Genomic DNA, 19,322 nt, shown 5'->3' on the forward strand with positions numbered 1-19,322 from the left:
ACCTGAAATAACTTTACATGCTTGTTAATTTGAACATTTGTACCATTTCTGCTTACTGCAGTTGGCTTAAGTCTAAGATGACGACATAAACTCAACATTTTATCTTGCAGGTATCCATAAATTTGGGACTGGTTTATAAAATACAGCAACACAATGGAATTATTTTTCAGTTTATTGCATATATTAAACGCAGACACAGGATAGTTACTGACATTCTCGCTGCTGGGGGAAGATATGATCATTTGGTGAGTGCTTATAATTTTGTGCTTATAAATTGAAGCTGTGGTTGATACTTTTCTAGTATACCTCTGCTTTTTGTCTTCTCAGATTCCACAGTTCAGAGGCCCACAAGCAGTTGGTCCAGTTCCTTCAGCAGTTGGAGTCAGCATAGCTATAGACAGAATAAGCTCAGCAGTTTTGAGTATGGAAGAGCCTGTACGTTTGCATTCCTCTGCATTACATTTTAAAAATCCTTTAAATGTAAACTCAGTAAAGAGTAACAAAGCTGCAGAAGTGTCAATCTCTCTCAAACATTATCATTGACATGAAAATATAGCAAATAGTCTTAAGGCTGCTAATGCTTGTTTCACTTAAGTTTTTCATTGCTGTAATTAGGGTCATGCAAATGGTGAGGGTGGAACTAATACCTGGATGCTTCCAACTGTGTAACGTAGAAATGCATGTAAACTTTTTTTTTGGGGGGGGGGCGGGGGAGGAAAAAAGAGTTAAACTCTTTGTTTCCAAAAAGTCTCTGTCGGCTTCTCCAAATTGTTGTTTGCCCCCAGCCTGTGCACCTTCCAAGCTGTCCAAATAATTATGATTATTAATCAATAATATGACCATTATTTAGTAGCTAGGACTGCTTTATCTATCAAAAGCAAAGTTCACTGCCATTCGGACTTAATCGTTTCAAAAACAGTGGTGGGGCAGTTCCTTAAGGATTCTAACCATTTGGTCCTCTCCCCCCCCCTTTCCTTTTCTTCCAGATTACAGTGAGCTCTTGCGACCTGTTAGTAGTTAGTGTTGGCCAGACGTCAATGGCAAGAGCTCTCAATATTGTTCAGAAGCTCTGGGCTGCAGGAATTGCAGCTGAAATCATGTACGACTGGTCCCAGGTAAATCACCTAATATATTCATCATAGCACTCAATAACTTCCAGCTGCACAGCAGGACTCCCCCCCCCAAAAAAAAACAACAAAAAAAACCAAACCCTTGATTTGTTCTGTCCCCCTGGAACAGATTTGGGGATGGTTGAGGGAGCAACTCCTGTTGTGTAACTTGTTCCACCCGTACAAGGATTTACAGTGGTACCTCAGGTTACATACGCTTCAGGTTACAGACTCCACTAACCCAGAAATATTACCTCAGGTTAAGAACTTTGCTTCAGAATGAGAACAGAAATCGTGCTCCGGTGGCGCGGTGGCAGCAGGAGGTCCCATTAGCTAAAGTGGTGCTTCAGGTTAAGAACAGTTTCAGGTTAAGAACAGACCTCCAGAACGAATTAAGTACTTAACCTGAGGTGCCACTGTAGTTGAATCCCACCCCTTGGGTCTCACTTTAAAATTGTTGAAACCTTATAAAGCTCAACAACATACCTTGTATGAGCACTCCTCAAGTTTGCCCAAGCAGAGAAAACTTGATACTTTTGCCTGGTATGGATTATACTGCATTTTAAAAAATATTTCCATTCTTCCCTGAGAACTTAGAGGGGTGCAAAGTTATGCCTCCTCCCCTCCCCGTTCTTATCCCCACTGCAACTCTGTGAAGTAGATCAGGCTGAATGACAGTGACTGGCCCAAGCAAGCTTCGTGGGAAGGGAGGGATTTGAACCCGCCTCTCCTCAGTTCAAGTGCATCATTCTCAGCCACACTGTCTTTCTGTGTGTCTATTCAGAAAACATTCAGTGCTGTGAAATCTAATCTTTATTTTTTGTGTAATTTGTGATCGTTTTAGTCCCAGGAGGAACTGCAAGAATATTGCAGGTGTTCCGGGATCACCTACGTGGCCCTTGTCTCTGATAAAGAAGGAAATCATGTAAAGGTAAAAAGTGCCTGGGTTGCATCTTTCCCCTTCTGCTTTTTTTCACCTGTTGTTTCTGCCCTGTTTGCTCACACTCCCAAATGTTGGGCGCTCTTTTCCACAGCGTTGTCTGAGGGCACATAATGCAACCACCTCGCTGATGATACTTAAAGGAGGTCTAAGTTTGGTCAGTGTCTGGGTGGGAGTAATTCAAAGGGGAATCAAACACCTATTTTGCATTTTTGTAGGTGAAATCGTTTGAGAAGGAAAGGCAGACAGAGAAAAGGATTTTGGAGTCTGATCTAGTAGATCATCTGGCTCAGAAACTGAGGACCAAATTCTGTGATGAAAGAAGCAACAGGTAGCTAATAATGCATAGTAACCTGGGGAAATAAGACACTAATTGCATTAGGAGTAAAATTTGTATGCCACTTTTCCATATAAATGTGTTCCAAGGTGGCTCACAACAGAACAAAAACGCAAATCAGTACACCGTTACAATAACAATCAAATGCAAAATCATTTCAAAACACAAGGCCACAAATACCACATTTTGATTATATGTGTTTGTGTGTGTTTTAGACAGTCACAGGCATAATCCTTCCAGCGGTGTTGCTAGGCTCTGGTGCAGCTCCCTGAACGGCAGCCTTCCTGGTTGATTTTCAAACAGCTCAGGATAAATAAGTGCATATTGTTTGGCGTAAAATACAGAAGTTGTCATGTGTTGAACAACATAACAATTTATCACATCACCTTTTGATTTATTACCTAAATTGGCAATCGTGTGGAAGGGGCATCTGAACTGCCCCTTCCAGAGCAATTCTGGCTCACATTGGCCAGGGCCATACTTTGGTCCCCCTCCAGTTCCTTAGTTTTTCAACCCTGCACCATTGGTTCCTCCCTCTATCCCAGGTGTTGCGAAGCTAGGCAGTCATCAGACATCTCTCATGAATCTAGAGATCCAGTGGATCAAAGACTGCCTGTCACCCCCCTGAATGCCCCATTTGGGGCCTTACCACCACCAAAAGAACTTCCAGTAGCAGATCTTCACCTGCAGACCTATTCAGAGGTGTAGTAGGAGACATCCCCTTCCACCAGTGAAGCTAGTTGCTCCTAACCCTTTCCAGCCAGCAAATCTGAGAGGATTGTTCCATTGTTCAAAGTGTCTTACTTTTATGTAATATTGAATTAAGCAGTTCATAATAGCAAATGTTTTGAGCAACCTGTTTGCTCTGTTTTTGTTTTAGGGAAATTTCTGATAATCTGCCAGCACCAAATCTAAAAGGATCATTTTCTAATACTTCAGGTATGTACTTTATACATAGGTATATACTAACGGTTAGACTATATATTAATTTAGTAGTGTTCATTGCACAGATCATGTACATTACAGCAGATGCTGCACATTAATTGTATATTGAACATAACTAGTTTTATATTTTAGCAAGTTCTTCCGTGGAAAATGCAGTTCTTTGGCACCTAAATTATATATATTTCAGGACCTACCCTGCTCTTTCAACTGCAATTCTTTTCCACTGATTATAATATTGTATATATAAATTGTTGTAACCACCCTGGGACCTCTTGCTGAAGAGCAGATACGAAGTCTTATCTAATAGTGTAACCTAGTTGTTTATGTGTGTATTCAGCTTTGCAAGAAACTACAATAGTTCAGTGCAGGCTAGCATTAAAAGTGCTTTCAAGGACATAATACATGAAGACTTGTTATATAGCTTTTTTCTCTTTTAAGTGTGCATGTGTAAGAGGTGTTTCTAACTAAATATTCTGAATCATCTTAGGTTTGTCTGAGCCACATGGAACTGTAGTGGTGCCAAATGTCTGCATTGTACCATCAGAGAAGTTGTCTGCAAGTGCCAGGCGGCGCTATGAAGTTCAGGTATCATGAATGCAGCTCTCCTTTTAGTAGCTACATCCCAATGTTTCCGTAGCAGTGAGGTCTCACTACAAATGGCATATGTGTCAGGGACACAGAAAAGAAGATAGGAAGCTGTCTTGCACCAAATCAGACCATCACAAGTTAATCAGGCTCAGTACAGCTTACACCAGGATATGACTTCCAAAAGTTGTTAAGACTCCAGTTCCCATAATTCTTGACAATTGACCATGCTCTGTGGGGCTGAGAGGAGCTGGAGTACAGCAACATCTGAAGGGGCAGAGGTTCCCCATCTCTCGTCCACATTTACTAGCAGCGACTCTCCAGTTTCAGACATGAACATTTCCCAGCCCTGCCTAGAGATGCCAGGGATTAAACCCAAGACCATCTGCATGGAACACAAGTGCACATGGCTGAAACTTGCCACATGAAACCTTGCCTGTCAGGCTGCTAGTTGTCTTAAAATGCCTAGCTTCAAACTAATACATAGCCCTTAAGCTTCATCATTTCAGCCAGCTTAAGCATACTGAACTCCATCTTGGATTGTGGTTTCTGTTCAGGGTTATTCTGTTGCCAGCAAGGTGCTTCACATTATTTCCAACTAGTGAATGTGATCAAGAAGCAATACTGACAACTCAAGTCGGTTGAATCTTCTTTGCTTTTATATTGTTTGAAGAATAAATATAGAGGCATGTGTGCATCAAAATATCCATGATTATGAGAGGCGTGCAATTCACATTGCCGCTCACCATCCTAGTGAATGGAGTTGTTTGGAAGGCTTTTTCAGGACAGAGTCAACAATATTTGCACACAAGAGGGAGCCGTTTTTATTTTAAGGATTTATACCGTCCTTTGAACATTTTAAACAATCTAATTTGTAGAATGCATTGTGTGGGTGGACATGCAAGTGGATACAGTGGTGCCTCGCAAGACGAAAAGAATCCATTCCGCGAGTCTCTTCGTCTTGCGGTTTTTTCGTCTTGCGAAGCAACCCTATTAACGGCTTAGCGGCTATTAGCGGCTTAGAAAAAAGCGAAAAAAAATTGCAAGACTCGCAAGACGTTTTCGTCTTGCAAAGCAAGCCCATAGAGAAATTCGTCTTGCGAAGAGCCTCGAAAAACGGAAAACCCTTTCATCTAGCGGGTTTTTCGTCTTGCGAGGCATTCGTCTTGCGGGGCACCACTGTATGCAGTTAAACCCCCTGCACACCTGGCTGTTGGATGTTTGATATACATGTGGATTTTCATTTTGATGCTTCTGTGAAAACATTGTAACATGTAGCACAGTTCAGTGAGAGAGACTTGGCTTGAGAGTACAGTGGACCCTCCAGAGACAAACTTAATTCGTTCCAGGGGTCTGTTCGCACCCCAAAAATTACGTAAATATAGGCGTGCTTCTGCACACACACATGGCGCATTTGAGCGCTTCTGCGCATGCACACGGTGAAACCAGGATGTATAAAATTCCGGGTTTGCCATGGCTGTAACCCGAAGATTCTGTATCCAGAGGGATACGTAAGTAGAGGTACAACTGTATACAGTTCAACAGGATTGCTTGTTTTTGTTTTGATATGAAAAGGAATCATCACCTTTGTCTGTGTGTGCATCTTTAAAACCAAATGTAATTTCCAGGTACAAACCAAACTCCAAACCTGCATTGCTACTCTGCAACAGAAAAGTGAAGTTGAAATTTTAGCAGTAAGTAACTTTGTTGTGGAAATTAAATGATTAAATGTATGCCACCTTGAGCTCCTTGGGAGAAAAAGATGAGATATAAAAGCAATAAATAAATTTAGGGGAAAACAGAGGAACAAAGTGTTCAAGTTATTATTCCCATTTCCCTTTCCAATTTAATTTTATTTCCAAGGCCATGCAGTCTTTAGAATTTAAAATTTAGATGAAAGATTTGAGAAGTTTAAAGTGGATTAACTCAAATGCAACTTGCTTTTCATACATATACCAAACTTACATTGATTTAATTTTTGTTTTTCCTGCAGGTGGATCTGCCGAAGGAATCTATAATGCACTTTTTATCATTAGAGGTAAAAAAACCTATGACTGTCTAGTTCTTAATGAAAGCCCATAGGCTTGAATAAATAAATAGGCTTGAAATTCCCACTTGTCAGGTACAGCAAGGAAAGCAATATTTCCCTCTGTAGAATTTATGCCCACTTAGAGCCAAACATCTAGAGAAAGGTTATGTATAACTGTCCCCCCAACCCAACCTCCCCCTTTCCAAGTTTCCTGTCAAAACAGACCTGGACTCTTATATACACTACACTTCGGGAAGAGCTAATATCAACAATCAAGCTGACATTCTCAACAAAGTGCACACTATCATACCAACATATTAGGCGCTCAGCGTATTAAACACCATTCCTACTCCACAATAAAATATTTGCCAGTTAATTACTATTTCCTCTTCTCAGTGTGATGCAGATGAACAAACCTTCTATTCAACTGTCAAACAGCTGATGTCACGATTGCCGAAACAAAGATACATTGAACTAATTTGCGATGAAATCCACAATATTAAAATGAAAAAAAGGTAAGTGTACTTGTAAGCATGATTAGATGGTGTGGAATTCTCATAGAAACCAACAAGTCATTTTTCAGATTTCATTAAGGCTCAGGCAATATGCCACACTGACAGGGATAGTCAGATAAAGGCTCATTCAGCTCACAGGGTCCTCTCCTACTCCTCCCTGCCACATGACCAAAAAGAGGACTTCTGCAGTTTACTTGTGGCTTCAAAAAAATCTCAGCTTACTGTTTTGTGTGAACCAGGAATCCTGGTTTACAACAAACAACAGTTGCTTGGCTTGTTAAAGCATTGGTCTATATCCCAACAAAGTCATCACATAAGAGTGGCTGCTGTATGTGAACACAATTCATTCAATACCCTGTGGTCAGTATTTGAAGGAATAGAGTGTTTGTCAGCCAGTGAAATTAAGGTGTCTACTTTCTCTTGTAAGAGCGGATTATCCAAGCTATGGAATATTTTAAATGACTGGGAGTAATACTTTAAATGTTCTGCCTTTTTCTTTTTTGCAGAGTGCCTGTGCTTATCCTCTACACCTACAGAGATGACTATTACAAAATTATATTTTAGTACTGAATGTTCAAAGAGAATGAACTGGAATACTACTTGGAACCAATATATGCTTCCAATCACGCTAATGTGAAGAAATGTTTTGCGCACACTTGTTACAGGGACTGTGTCGGGACAACTTTTGAAGTATTAACATTTAGCTCCTGTGCCATATTTCCTTTACCTCCTTTAAAGCTGTAAATCTTTCCAGAATGTATTGTACAGTAGCCTTTTTTTATAAAGTCCTGTTTGATTATCTTGCTGTATTGCTGTCATTGTTTCAAGCAAAGCAGTGGGTGGAAGATTCAACTAGTGACTTAAACAAGAGTTTTAGTATCCATAGCACCAAGCCCTAGAATCTCAACAACCCCCTCCTTGTCTGAAGGAGTCTTCTCATTCATCACAAGGACATGGCTGCAATCTATAATGGCAGAAAACCCTCCCACTTATTAGGATCTAAATTGTTTTCTACTTGCCACTACTGCTGGCCCTGAACTTGAAGGGTGAAGAGAGTGGCCCTCAATTACTGCAGAGAGCAAGCAGCAGAGGCCAAAAATTCCAATTTTTCCACATATTTCCTTTACAGCCCAGTAAGGAACCTGCCCTCTAAGCATTGTCTGTCTCATTCTGTTGGCAAAAATCAGCTACTGTAAATGGGAGTATTCACTGGGGATAGATCAGGGCTGACAAGGTAACTTTTAGAGCAGGTGGCGCTGTGGGTTAAAGCCTCAGCGCCTAGGGCTTGCCGATCGAAAGGTCGGCGGTTTGAATCCCTGCGGCGGGGTGCGCTCCCGCTGCTCGGTCCCAGCGCCTGCCAACCTAGCAGTTCGAAAGCACCTCCGGGTGCAAGTAGATAAATAGGGACCGCTTACCAGCGGGAAGGTAAACGGCGTTTCCGTGTGCGGCTCTGGCTCGCCAGAGCAGCGATGTCACGCTGGCCACGTGACCCGGAAGTGTCTCCGGACAGCGCTGGCCTCTTAAGTGAGATGGGCGCACAACCCCAGAGTCTGTCAAGACTGGCCCGTACGGGCAGGGGTACCTTTACCTTTACCTATGAGGTTGACCATGAGGTTTAGAATCCAACATCTGAAGGACTGCAGGTTAGCTGCCCATTTGACACCATATCTAGTTCTAGCTTGCTGAGAGAAGAGTCATACTAACAACTGTGATCCAAGTTCATCCATTTTAAATCCAGCAGTCTCAAATACACTGTAGGTTTCCTATTATGTTTCCTCTACACATCCAACCTATGTGTAAGCACAATTAGAAACCCGTGACTTGTAATGGAATGTACTTTATACAAGAATTTAGAATCAGGATAGTTCAGTACGGCCTCTCTTTCAATATGTACATGTTCTTAAGAATGACTCCTGCTAATAGTTTTATCTAATTGAAGGAAGAAAGTTTTAATATTCCTTAAGTCATTGATGCATCTTAAATTTGGATTCATTGTTCCTCTTAAGAAGCTAGCAGCACTGGGCAGAGTTAATATTCTACTATTACTGCCTGAAGATCATTCCATCAATGCACAATCTAAATCTTACTTGCCACACCACCATTAAGCAGCAAAATAAATTTGACTGACATAACACTTGCCTTGCACCATGCTGCACAGGAGTATCTGTCAATGCAAAAGTATCTGTCACTGCAGCACAAATACTGAAAAATGATGTTAAACACAAGCATACTAAAAGTGATTTAGAACATGAGTCAAATTATTTAAAGTCAAGTTTTCAACACAGATTGCAGCACAATTCCTTGTCAAATTCTTGTGGCTCACAAAGGTACTGACCTCCAACTTAACTCCAATCATAAAAAACCTTGAAGCTGTTAATAAGAGAAACACCAAAGCAAATTTTTATCTAATTCCATTTCTATTGCAACTTTTGCTGTACACTAGGCCTCATTTGATCAGTCTTAAAGGCAGACAGAAAGTTTCAGTATAAGATGATTTCAAATATTAATCCTTTATTTTTGTACTATTTCACCCAAAAGATGGGTTCTCCTCAACAACCAACCACTCAGCCCAACAACAACTCAGAGCAGATACAAAATCCAACAGCATCTACAATATATGTATTGTGGTTCTATCCCACATATCACAATCCAAAGAGTGTTTTCAATTTAAGATGTCTAGATTCTGGCTATCCATCAGAAGTAAGGTCAAAAGTAACAACATAAAGAAAAAACTGTTTACATGCTAGAATTCAGATCCACTGTAGGGGTAGAAACATTCTGTATTGTCACTGTGTTGCTTTGCTTTTCTTATTTTTGCTTTTCTTGTCTTTTTTCTTTAAACCGTCCATGTTAGCTCTGAGCAAATTTGAATAAGCCTGCAACCAAAACAATCAAAACATTTCAGAGAATGCATTCAAATTCCATAGGATTACAAACAGTAACAATTCATTTGCAAAATTAAAATATTGTAGTTAGAAGTGCCCATCTTTCTCAGAGTGCCCCACTTCATTTATTGATTTTGTAATTTGAAGTTAATCCATAAAATGTTCTGAAATGGAAGTGAATCCGGTATACACTTACCATCTGGAATTTGTTGACTTCCTTTGAACTCACCTATAAAAAATTAGTCATATGTTATTTTAAAAATTACAAGATAAAATGTCAACAACTTCTTCAAGAATAAGTCTCAGTGACTACTGCTTTCACCTGAATAAATCAAATTATATATAGTCTAATAAGGGTTAGAGCATCTTTGTGGTTTAATGCCATGAATTGAGTTTTGGGGAAACAGGAACAATTGCTTCTCAAAGAGCTTCAGGTAGCAACTTGAAAGGTTACGGAGTTTTAAAAAAAGACTTCCAAAATGATTTTTCAAAGCAAGTCTCAAATTTTAAACTGCCATTGGCTAAATTCTCTCTTTTTGATGATTATATATGCAGTGCCTTGGAAAGAATTGCACTAATCAATGTTGCAAGCAAATGGCATTCCTATTTATTGTGTTTTGCTGCTGTTCTTTTGTTTCCAGGTAACCTAGCAACAGAAGACTACCAATATCTAATTTTGTGACTCTCCTTGCCAACAGAATTAAGATCTTTAGAAATTGCACTTTAATCCTTATGACAGTGGAACCAAATAGTCTCTAGGATGAACATACTGAATCTACATTTAAACACTTAAAATTAGGTTGATTAAACAAAATCTAATTTGCGACAATTAGCAAGTAATTTCTTGCCCACACTAAAAAGAAATTTCCATTTATCTTCAGTCATGTTAGGACCCAACTGAGTGAAGCCTACCTAGTACCTACCACTGTGCTTATCTTTTTCTTCCCATCTGTTGCTCTAAGAAGACATTTGTTGTCTACAGGTTCAAAGCCCTCAATATGGCCCTTTCGTGGGATGGGTCTTGTCCGACCATCATCTATATTAAACAGAAGCATTAAACAAATATACATACACAACATCCAATAGTGGCGAAAGAATGCTGAAATGCAGGTTTGTACTTTTACAGCTTTGAAGTTTGTGTCGAAGATTAGGAGAATTCTGAATGTGGAAGCTGAGAAACAATAGCGTTGCTTTGTTTAAATTGGACGCAAACGTGTATGTGGCTTTTTAAAGTGTATAATGGCTACGGTTAGATGCAAACCAATAGTCATCTCATCCCCCAATCCCACTAAGAGTGCCTCAAATATCTGGCTTAAAAGCAAACACTGGGGAATAAGGGAAGGTATGGCCAACCTAGCCTCGTTTTCAGGCATCGAGTGGAGGGTAGGAATCAGCTCAGAAGTGGCAGCAACAGACTGCTCAAAAAGATCGCTACTGCCACATTAATTCTTCCAACGACTCCACAGCAACCCCGTAGTTTGTTCTTGGGTACCTCCCCCGCAATAAGGTTGCTCAGACCAGAATGTGTGTTTTTTTCTAAAAACCTTTAAAGATTTTATTTGGCTTGGCTTTGGGGCAAACAGCTGCGAGCTGAGGTTTAATATTTACTGTGTTAAAAGAGGATCTCATCAATTTTATACCCCCATCTACTGTTCTCTGCTCCTAACTCTGGGATGGAGCAGGCTATAGAGTAAAAGTGTGGTTGCTTCTTTCTAGCCTTGGCTGGCAGAGACCAACGCTTAGGGTGGGAGCTCTACTGTAGTGGATGCCCAAACTACAGGGCAGTTCTGCAGGCAGTTTTCCTGTGGAGGGCAGTCTACAAAAACTCAGAACAGGTTGTTTTGGTTAGCGCACTGGAGACTTTGAATCTACATTAGGGACCTGATCAGCTGTGCCACCTGCTCCCTTCTTTCTTGGTTAACAGGAGTTGGCAGGACCTAGGATGCGACAGTGTACTCACTGCTTTGCACCTCCCAGTCCCTCATTTAGAATTTCCTCCATCTAGCAAAAATTAAGCATGTATTAAAGAAGCTAAGAGCTACAGATATGGGTTTTCTTTGATTAACCACACATTTTTCAGTTCTCATACATGCCCATTTCAGCATTACTTCATTTATGCTAACAACTGCAGTACAAACTGGCTCACGACACTTTGTTTTTCAATATCGCCCCTTAAAAAAAAAAAAAAAGTACTGGGCAAATACACAGGCATATCCACCATTCACAACTGCTGAAATAATTAACGTAATACTTACATTTCTTTAGCGTGATATAGACGCTACCTGTGCTCCTACATTTTTGAAACAATCTTGTAAGCTCCGTCAGAAACTGCAAACGAGAAACCCGTTTTCTGATTAAGAACAATCGCGGATGAATGACTTTTATGGAATTCTAAACACAATCAAGAGCTGGGAAACAACCCTTGTTTTATTTTTTTCCTTACTGCAGTTTCCAGTGACGCTATCCGATTGCAATGCCTGCATTTTCGGGTCTCTATCCCCACCTTCACAAAGCAGTAATTTATCAGGGCTGATAAATCCCTCCCTCCCCCCGCCCCAATAACCCCCCCCCCAGCCCCCAAAAGGTGGGAATCCTGACTGGTCTTCGTTTAAGAAACCAGGGGCGATACGCCTGAGAAATGAATGAATCTTGGTTTAACTAAGTGAGGGTAACGCAACTCGGGGGTTCATTAAAGCGAGCCAGGATCTCCGCACCGGAATCCTCACGGGAGGCACCGCCAAGTTCAGGAACTGCCACGCCGCCCCCCGCCCCCCATGAGGCGGCCACGCACAGAAAACGGGTGGGTGGACCCGCCCCGGCTCTGCCTACCCGGCCCCCGGCCCCCAACTCAAGCGACCCAGGGCCAAGGGACCCAGGAAAACGCGAGGCCGCGGCACCTGCTCGCTCTCCAGCAGCACCATAGCCGGCTCCTTTGCTCGCTCGCTCGGCGCCTGCAAGAGCCCCGTCACAATTCCGCGGAGCGAAGGAGCGGCCCGGAAACGGAAGTGCTTCTCGCCGCCACGGAGGACGCAGCGCTCGAGGCGGCTAGAGGGGAAACCCCGCCCCACTATCTGGCTCGCTGCTGCCCCCGCTCGGCTGCGAGCGGTACTGCTCCGCCGTACCCTGGATTTATCTCCGGAGGAGCAAGCAGGGGTTTCAAACGGAGCGACCCGCGAACCTGTCAATTATAGGCTCGGTAAGGGAGGGTGAGGGCCGGATTTCGGTTTGATGAGGCCCTCAGCTAATGACAATAACCGGGCCCTTTATATGTCCAGCTGTCCTTTGTCAACAACAAATTTTCGCTGTTTTTTGTGTTGAATATATGCTATATGGTAATTTATGAACCTAATAGGTATCTAAAGCCATTTGCCACTGTTGCTGTATGTAGGTTTTATTTTATTTGTTTTTTATCTTATGTTTTGGGAATGTACATCCACTTTTTTCCCTTTAAATTTTTTGGGGGCCCCCAAGAGAGTGGGGCCCTTAGCTATAGCTTGTTTAGCTTATACATAAATCCGGCACTGAGAAAGTGCAGCATCTTCTCCAAAGGCATCTCTGGATATTAGACTGACGTTCAAGCGCATTCCTTTGGTTTCAAAAAACTCAGTATGAGAAGCATAATGTCTGTCCTTCCAAATGCCGGACTTTCTTGGAAGGTTTTCCAGCCATTCCCTCCCCTTGTCAAAGGAAATGGACGGAGACGGGGGGGTGGAACTACACCTGATGGCTGCACATTCGGCGGAATGCCTTATTTAATTTATTGTTTTTATTTATGTGTTTTTTTTCTATTTTAATGTTATGTTGTGAACCATGGGTATAGGGCGGTATACAAACAAAATAAATACTGCATATCTTAGAATTGCCTAAGATTTCAAAAAGTGAAAACCCGGACACAAAAGTTGTTGAATGGCAAAGTTCAAAAAAATTAATAATGGACATTTCAGCAATTTTTGTCCGGACACTGTCGTATTCCGGCTGTGTCCAGGAAATTTTCAGCTATGGGCTTGGCTTGCAAAAGCTGTTTTAATTTTTCTAAAACATCATGAGAATTCAAACAACTCCTTTCTGACTGACCTTTGTATCAAAATCTGCTCACATTTTGCTGTCGAAAGCAGTAGGAGGCACTGTGACCGCATAAAATAACTAAAGTTAATCCTCTCTGTCCTGATGTGTAAGAGCATTTATATCTGGTCTTTAACTTATGTTAAAATACTTAATACAGCACTACCCAGGAGGCAAAATGACAAGCATCCATCATTTTTGAGCATTCAAAGATGTTTTTATCTGAGATCACATTTTATGGAATGCCTTTTCCAATGACACACCATGTGTCACAAATCCTTCTGGAATTGCAATATAATATTACCTACAGCCATTCTGACAATGTTATGTTAACTTAGTGATGCTGTTGGTTTGTGAGCTACCACATTGTGCTAATTATTACCATCACTTCATTGTCCATTTTCTTTCCATGGTGAGTGTGAAGTTGGGCAAAGAGCTGTTGTACATTATGGTTTCCAAGTGGGGTTGGGACCCATTCTCCTCCTGGTCTTAAAGGAGGAATGCCAACTCTTTTTCTGGGCAGAGCTCTTGTGCCCAGAGTCTGTGAAGTTGACTGCAGCAGCAAAGCAATTAATTAATGGCTTGTAAATGAAGGGAGCAAGGGAAATAACAGAGTTTTAGTAGTGAGTGGAAAGATATTGTCTGGATGCCAGGTCTACCAGAGAATGAACAACAGGTCCACACCCTTCTTCTTTGGTGATCACTCATAGCCGAGTAAGATTGTCTTCCATGAGCACGGTCTTAATGATGTGTCCGTAGGTGACTGTGGAGGCCAATTTTGGATCCACAATGAGGATATATGTTTCTGGGTGGGAGTTGATCACGGTGATGGTTTGCCAAACTTGCCTTCCCCTTTCATCCTGAGTTTGAGTGTCTTCAAAGCCCATGACTCCTTTGGTAAAGGCTGTTCTCCAATTGAAGCACTTACAGGAAGATGATTTTGTATTTTTCATTATCTGGAAGCCTAGAGTTGACCCATTCAATCGGAGACATATCAATAGACTGTTATTACAATAGGAAGCCCGGTACGTCCATTTACTTAAGACCATGACCCCTATGGGTCTGAATAGCTATCAGGATTATACATCATTTCTTTAAGACCTCAAATTAAACTGCAGCTGTCCTCTGAACTTTAGAACTCTATGCCTTGGGGATCTTATCTACCCCTTTAAGTGCATATAAAAGGTGATAGGCTCACTTCCAAATTGAAAACGCACAGAAAAGCTCAAGATACACGTTGATCTACCCACATGTAAGTGAGGAATCATTATTATTTGCTGCCTTAGAGTTCTTAATTTGATTCAACACATGTACCGTAATTATTATTAATATTGATTATTTTCAGTTGTTATCCCTGAGAAATGTAGAAAATAACAGGATATCTGATTGTCTTTAAACTTACACGACCCTTTAAAAATTAGGTAAGGAACCAAATGTTATATAATATTGTTTTATAATTTATGACTGTTTTATAATTTATGATAATTTAGAATTTAAATGTATTTTCATGTAATATTTGATACTTCCAGCTGATGAAGGTGAATACATCGAAACAGGGCCCTGTCCTGGTTTCTAATCCATAATTGACTTCTGACTTCTGCTCTATGATTGAAACTAAGACCTTCACAAGACCTCCATGTCAAATCTGACTATGGACTAACATAAACTTATCTCTACTCATAAACTCTTATCTCTAATTCTGTAACGAATTATTGTGTTATACATATCTTTATGTGTTTGAGTTTCTTATCTCTATTTGAATTTGTAATCCTTGTCAGAATACATACTTTTGAATGGATTAGTTTTTGTTACTATTGACTATTGATTTGCGAGCAGGGACCACTCCCACTGTTGAAACGCACATTGGCCTGAGTTCTTGGTGTGCTTTTTTCTTGGTACAATCAACGGAACCGGCCATGGGCCGTATCCGGCCTATGGGCCTTAGGTTGCCAACCTCTGCGTAAGACCATCGGAAAACACATATTTCCGATGGTCTTAGGAACTGAGACACCGCTCCTCTATCAGTCTCCAGGCGGGTCCGCCCTCATGCAGATATGCCCACATATGAGTATCCGGCGTGATGACATCATTGTGCCAACCCCATCACATACACCCCTTACAAATACAGGTGTATGTGACAGGGTTGGTGCCGTAATGTACTTATCCGGACCAGTCACACATGTAGCGAGCAGCTACTGTATTGAAAGCAGCAGTACTGGAGGTAAAATGACACTTCATGACTTATAATTACTGGGTAAATGTAAAATCGTTACGCATACTGTCGCAAAATGTAGCAATGTAGTTTACTGTTGTTATATTTAGACTGTTACCCATGCTACACCATGCTTCAAGACAAAATTTCATTTATTTGTAATTAGAAATAAATATTTCACAATATATAATTACATATTGTTTTGTGATTAATCAATATGCTTTAATTATGTTCAATTTGTAACAATGAAAATACATCCTGCATATCAGATATTTACATTATGATTCATAACAGTAGCAAAATTACAGTTATGAAGTAGCAATGAAAATAATTTTATGGTTGGGGGTCACCACAACATGAGGAACTGTATTAAAGGGTCACGGCATTAGGAAGGTTGAGAACCACTGCCTTACCAGCTACTGCTGAGCATATATCTTCAAATATTTACAAAGCAGGCACCCAAAAATGTCCGCAGGCTCTTCTTCATCACCTGACCCACAGAGAGAGTGAATCACTTCTACTTAACAGAATTAGGTAACCTACAATTAAGTCATTGGAATCTAAAGAAGTGGAACAAAAGGCTGTAAATGTCATTTCATTTTTTTAAAAAGAAGAAGCAGCTTAAAGAACCCCAACATCATCACAAACAGTCCTGCTGGTTCTTGGCTCCCTTTCAGAAAGCATTATTGTGTTTTATGGAACACCCATCAGAAACTGAGACGGTGTTGCATCATTATGTAATGAGAACATTCAGCTGGGAGGGTGCAGAGAAAATCAAATGTTCCTGGTGCTCTCCAAACTGATTAGGGATCAGATTAAAGTGACATGAGAAGGGAAGAAAAAGGCCAGGCTGAGGGCAGCATGACTCACATGCAAGGTTGCTGGCTTTAACTCCATGGCCTTGCCCAGGAATGCCCAAGAACACTTTCTAAGCTCTGTAAACATGAATACGTTCATGTAAACATGAACATTGCAACCTGCTCACTTCCTTTTGCTTACTTTAACTTCCTGTGCAATAAGACAGGTGCCTGCATATTGTTTTGATTGGGCCCTGTCCTGAACCAGAGTTTCATCTTGAATTTTGATGCCTGCCTACCACAGAATGCTCTGTGGACCCCCGATTGGTTGCTGTCTGCAGGCATTTTAGGCTTGAGCCCAACAGGAGGCGCCATCAATTATCCCTATTTGCCCTGTTCATCATGGCTCCCTGTGATCCAGATCTCCATATGGTGCCTCCTTGATATCGTACCTGCATTTCAAAAACAACGAAAGCTTCCTGTAGCACTTTAGAAGGCTGACAAATTCAGTATGCCACAGACCTGTCGTCTACAGGCACTTCATCCAATGCATCTGGCTCAGTCATCTCAAAACCATTTGTTCCTTTCGTTCTTGATTACAGTTGCCTCTGAATGGCTGCTGTTCTGTGGAAGGGATTTAAGCCAGGCCAGAAGTTTAGATTCACACAAGTAAAGTGGATTTGTGCAGTCTGTTGCCCTAGTTGCTATTAATTCTATTAATTTACCCACCCTAGAAATCAAGGTTTGGTGGTTTGCAGTTTCTTAGGTCCTTCTGACATTTTTTTCCCTTAATAATTACTAACGTCTTCACTCTTCCCCAGCTCTTGTGGACTTCACCTGTGTTGCCTGAGATCTCAAAGGTGCCTCTTAAACAATCTCCGTTCACCATGCCGCCATTGAATCATAGATATTGTTTCCCTGTATATTTGATGGGTACTTCCCCTGCTGGAAATGTCTTACTGTTTTGTTGTTAGTGTCAAATGTACAGAACAGCTGGTTGTAATTTTGAAATAATCTGGAGGAAAGAAGGCGCCAAACACTTTCATGCTCTTCCTTCCCCCCCCATCAGTTATTAACCTGCCTTTCATGCTGCCTAATGGGCCTGCACATTCCTTTAACTTCTTGTTGCTCGTAGCATATTTATAGGAGAAAACAAGGTCTGGCCGGAAGAGCCGCTGTGGCTGAGCCAGTCAAGGAACCTGCCCTAAGGCAGGACATCACTTCTCCCTCCCAGCAGCTCCTTGCACACAAGGGGGGATCTGAATCACTCGCACAGCAAAAACTTCCACATTCACTTCAGTGAGATCACATGCAAATCGTCACTGGACACATGGCGCATCCCCTCAGACATTTCTCCCATGAAAATAGGGACATTTCTCATTTCCTGCCAGACTGATCCTGCTCAACCCCCCATCTGCCCCTTGCAAAGCAGTTCCCAGCAGAAGAAGGGCAAGTGCCAGCACAACTATACCAATGGGACACAGCACACACTCTCTCCAGTGCCCTGAGAAAACCCCTTAATCCGGATTGGATTGGATTGTCGTACCTTGGTTGTCGAACACCTTACGACTTGAACGTTTTGGCTCCCAAACGCCGCAAACCCAGAAGTGCGAACGGTTTCTATGGAACCCAAACATCCAACGCAGCTTCCGATTGAGTGCAGGAAGCTCCTGCAGCCAATCAGAAGCCATGCCTTGGTTTTGGAACGTTTTCGAAACAGATTCCTTTGAGAACCAAGGTACAGCTAGATTGTATTTACAAAAAGAAAAGCACACACAAATAAATTTTAGAAAGGGGCAAGATTAGACATGGAGACACAAAGCATTTGTAAAAGAAACAAAAATCAAGACTCTTGTACTCTGTTCCCCCTTTCTTCCCCGCCAGGGCAGCCCTGCCCAATGCCTGCCCCTCAGAGCCAGTGCGTCACATGGGGCGGGGCCTGCTCTCCAGCAGCCGCTATGAGCTGCCCAAGGGAGGAGGCTGGCAGCAGCAGCCATGGAGAGGCAACGGGATGCTCCTTCACTCAGAACAAGCGCCAGCTCCTCCTCCTCCCTGAGCTCGGTAGCAGCAGCACTGGCAAGGAAAATAGGGAGATTCTGGGATCAAATCAGAAGCCAGAGTGGCTTTCATAATTCTGGGGCTATCCTTGGAAAATCAGGACACTTGGAGGGTCTCCTTCTTCTTCTTACTCATAGCCGAGTAAGATTGTCTTCCATAAACACGGTTTTAACTATGAGTCCGTAACTGTGGAGGCCAATTCTGGATCCACACGTCCTTCCACAGTGGGGACATTGGTTTCTGGGCAGGAGTTGATCACGGTGTGGATTTGCCAAGCGTGCCTTCCTCCTAGCATGTTTCTCCCTTGTGTCCTGAGTTTGAGTATCTTCAAAGCCCATGGCACCTTTGGTAAAGGCTGTTTGCCAATTGGAGCACTCGCCGGCAAGTGTTTCCCAATTGTTGGTGTTTATACTACATTTTTTTAGATTTGCCTTGTGACAGCCTTTAAACCTCTTTTGTTGACCACTAGCATTACGCTTTCCATTTTTAAGTTCGGAGTAGAGGAGTTGCTTTGGAAGACAATAATCAGGCATCCGCACAACATGACCAGTCCAACGGAGCTGATGTTGAAGAATCATTGCTTCAACACTGGTGATCTTTGCTTCTTCCAGTACACTGGCATTAGTTCACCTGTCTTCCCAAGTGATGTGTAAAATTTGGAGGGTATGCTGGTGCTGCCCCCACAGTGGAGTAAATAGGAAGCCCAGCCTTGCCTGAAAGCTCCAGATGTCAGCAAGGCAATCTCACAGATCTCCATCATTTTGGAACACTTGACTTCTTGAACAGGCTATATGCATGCATGGGAGGAAAGCTATAGCTCAGCGGTAGAACAACTGCTTTGCATGCAG

At 41.8% G+C, this 19,322-nt stretch overlaps 2 protein-coding genes and 1 long non-coding RNA gene across 3 annotated transcripts in view; 2 read left to right on the plus strand and 1 right to left on the minus strand.

The window, feature by feature from the left end:
• The window catches only part of EIF2AK4 (eukaryotic translation initiation factor 2 alpha kinase 4), a 41,507-nt gene extending 34,248 nt beyond the window's left edge, over positions 1–7,259 (plus strand). Inside the window, exons 29-39 of the mRNA XM_079989170.1 lie at positions 111–245; positions 328–435; positions 987–1,115; positions 1,954–2,040; positions 2,268–2,380; positions 3,267–3,325; positions 3,819–3,916; positions 5,545–5,610; positions 5,910–5,954; positions 6,342–6,460; positions 6,967–7,259. Of these exons, the coding sequence (XP_079845296.1) occupies positions 111–245; positions 328–435; positions 987–1,115; positions 1,954–2,040; positions 2,268–2,380; positions 3,267–3,325; positions 3,819–3,916; positions 5,545–5,610; positions 5,910–5,954; positions 6,342–6,460; positions 6,967–7,024 (1,017 nt within the window). The 3' untranslated portion in view covers positions 7,025–7,259. The remainder of the gene's footprint in view (positions 1–110; positions 246–327; positions 436–986; positions 1,116–1,953; positions 2,041–2,267; positions 2,381–3,266; positions 3,326–3,818; positions 3,917–5,544; positions 5,611–5,909; positions 5,955–6,341; positions 6,461–6,966) is intronic.
• Positions 7,260–8,951: 1,692 nt separating this feature from the next.
• Positions 8,952–12,399, minus strand: SRP14 (signal recognition particle 14). The gene is made up of 5 exons (XM_079989331.1): positions 12,243–12,399; positions 11,601–11,673; positions 10,269–10,381; positions 9,542–9,574; positions 8,952–9,336 (listed from the first exon to the last, which is right to left on the minus strand). Exons 1-5 carry the CDS (start codon positions 12,264–12,266, stop codon positions 9,247–9,249), a joined length of 333 nt encoding a protein of 110 aa, XP_079845457.1. The 5' UTR covers positions 12,267–12,399; the 3' UTR covers positions 8,952–9,246.
• A 1,864-nt stretch (positions 12,400–14,263) lies between these two features.
• Positions 14,264–16,723, plus strand: LOC307223376. The gene is made up of 3 exons (XR_013842083.1): positions 14,264–14,663; positions 14,753–14,828; positions 14,937–16,723. It is a non-coding gene; the product is annotated as an uncharacterized lncRNA (long non-coding RNA).
• Positions 16,724–19,322: the final 2,599 nt, after the last annotated feature.

Source organism: Podarcis cretensis, assembly GCF_951804945.1.
Source record: "Podarcis cretensis genome assembly, chromosome: 1".
In the NCBI taxonomy this organism is placed as follows: Eukaryota; Metazoa; Chordata; class Lepidosauria; order Squamata; family Lacertidae; genus Podarcis; species Podarcis cretensis.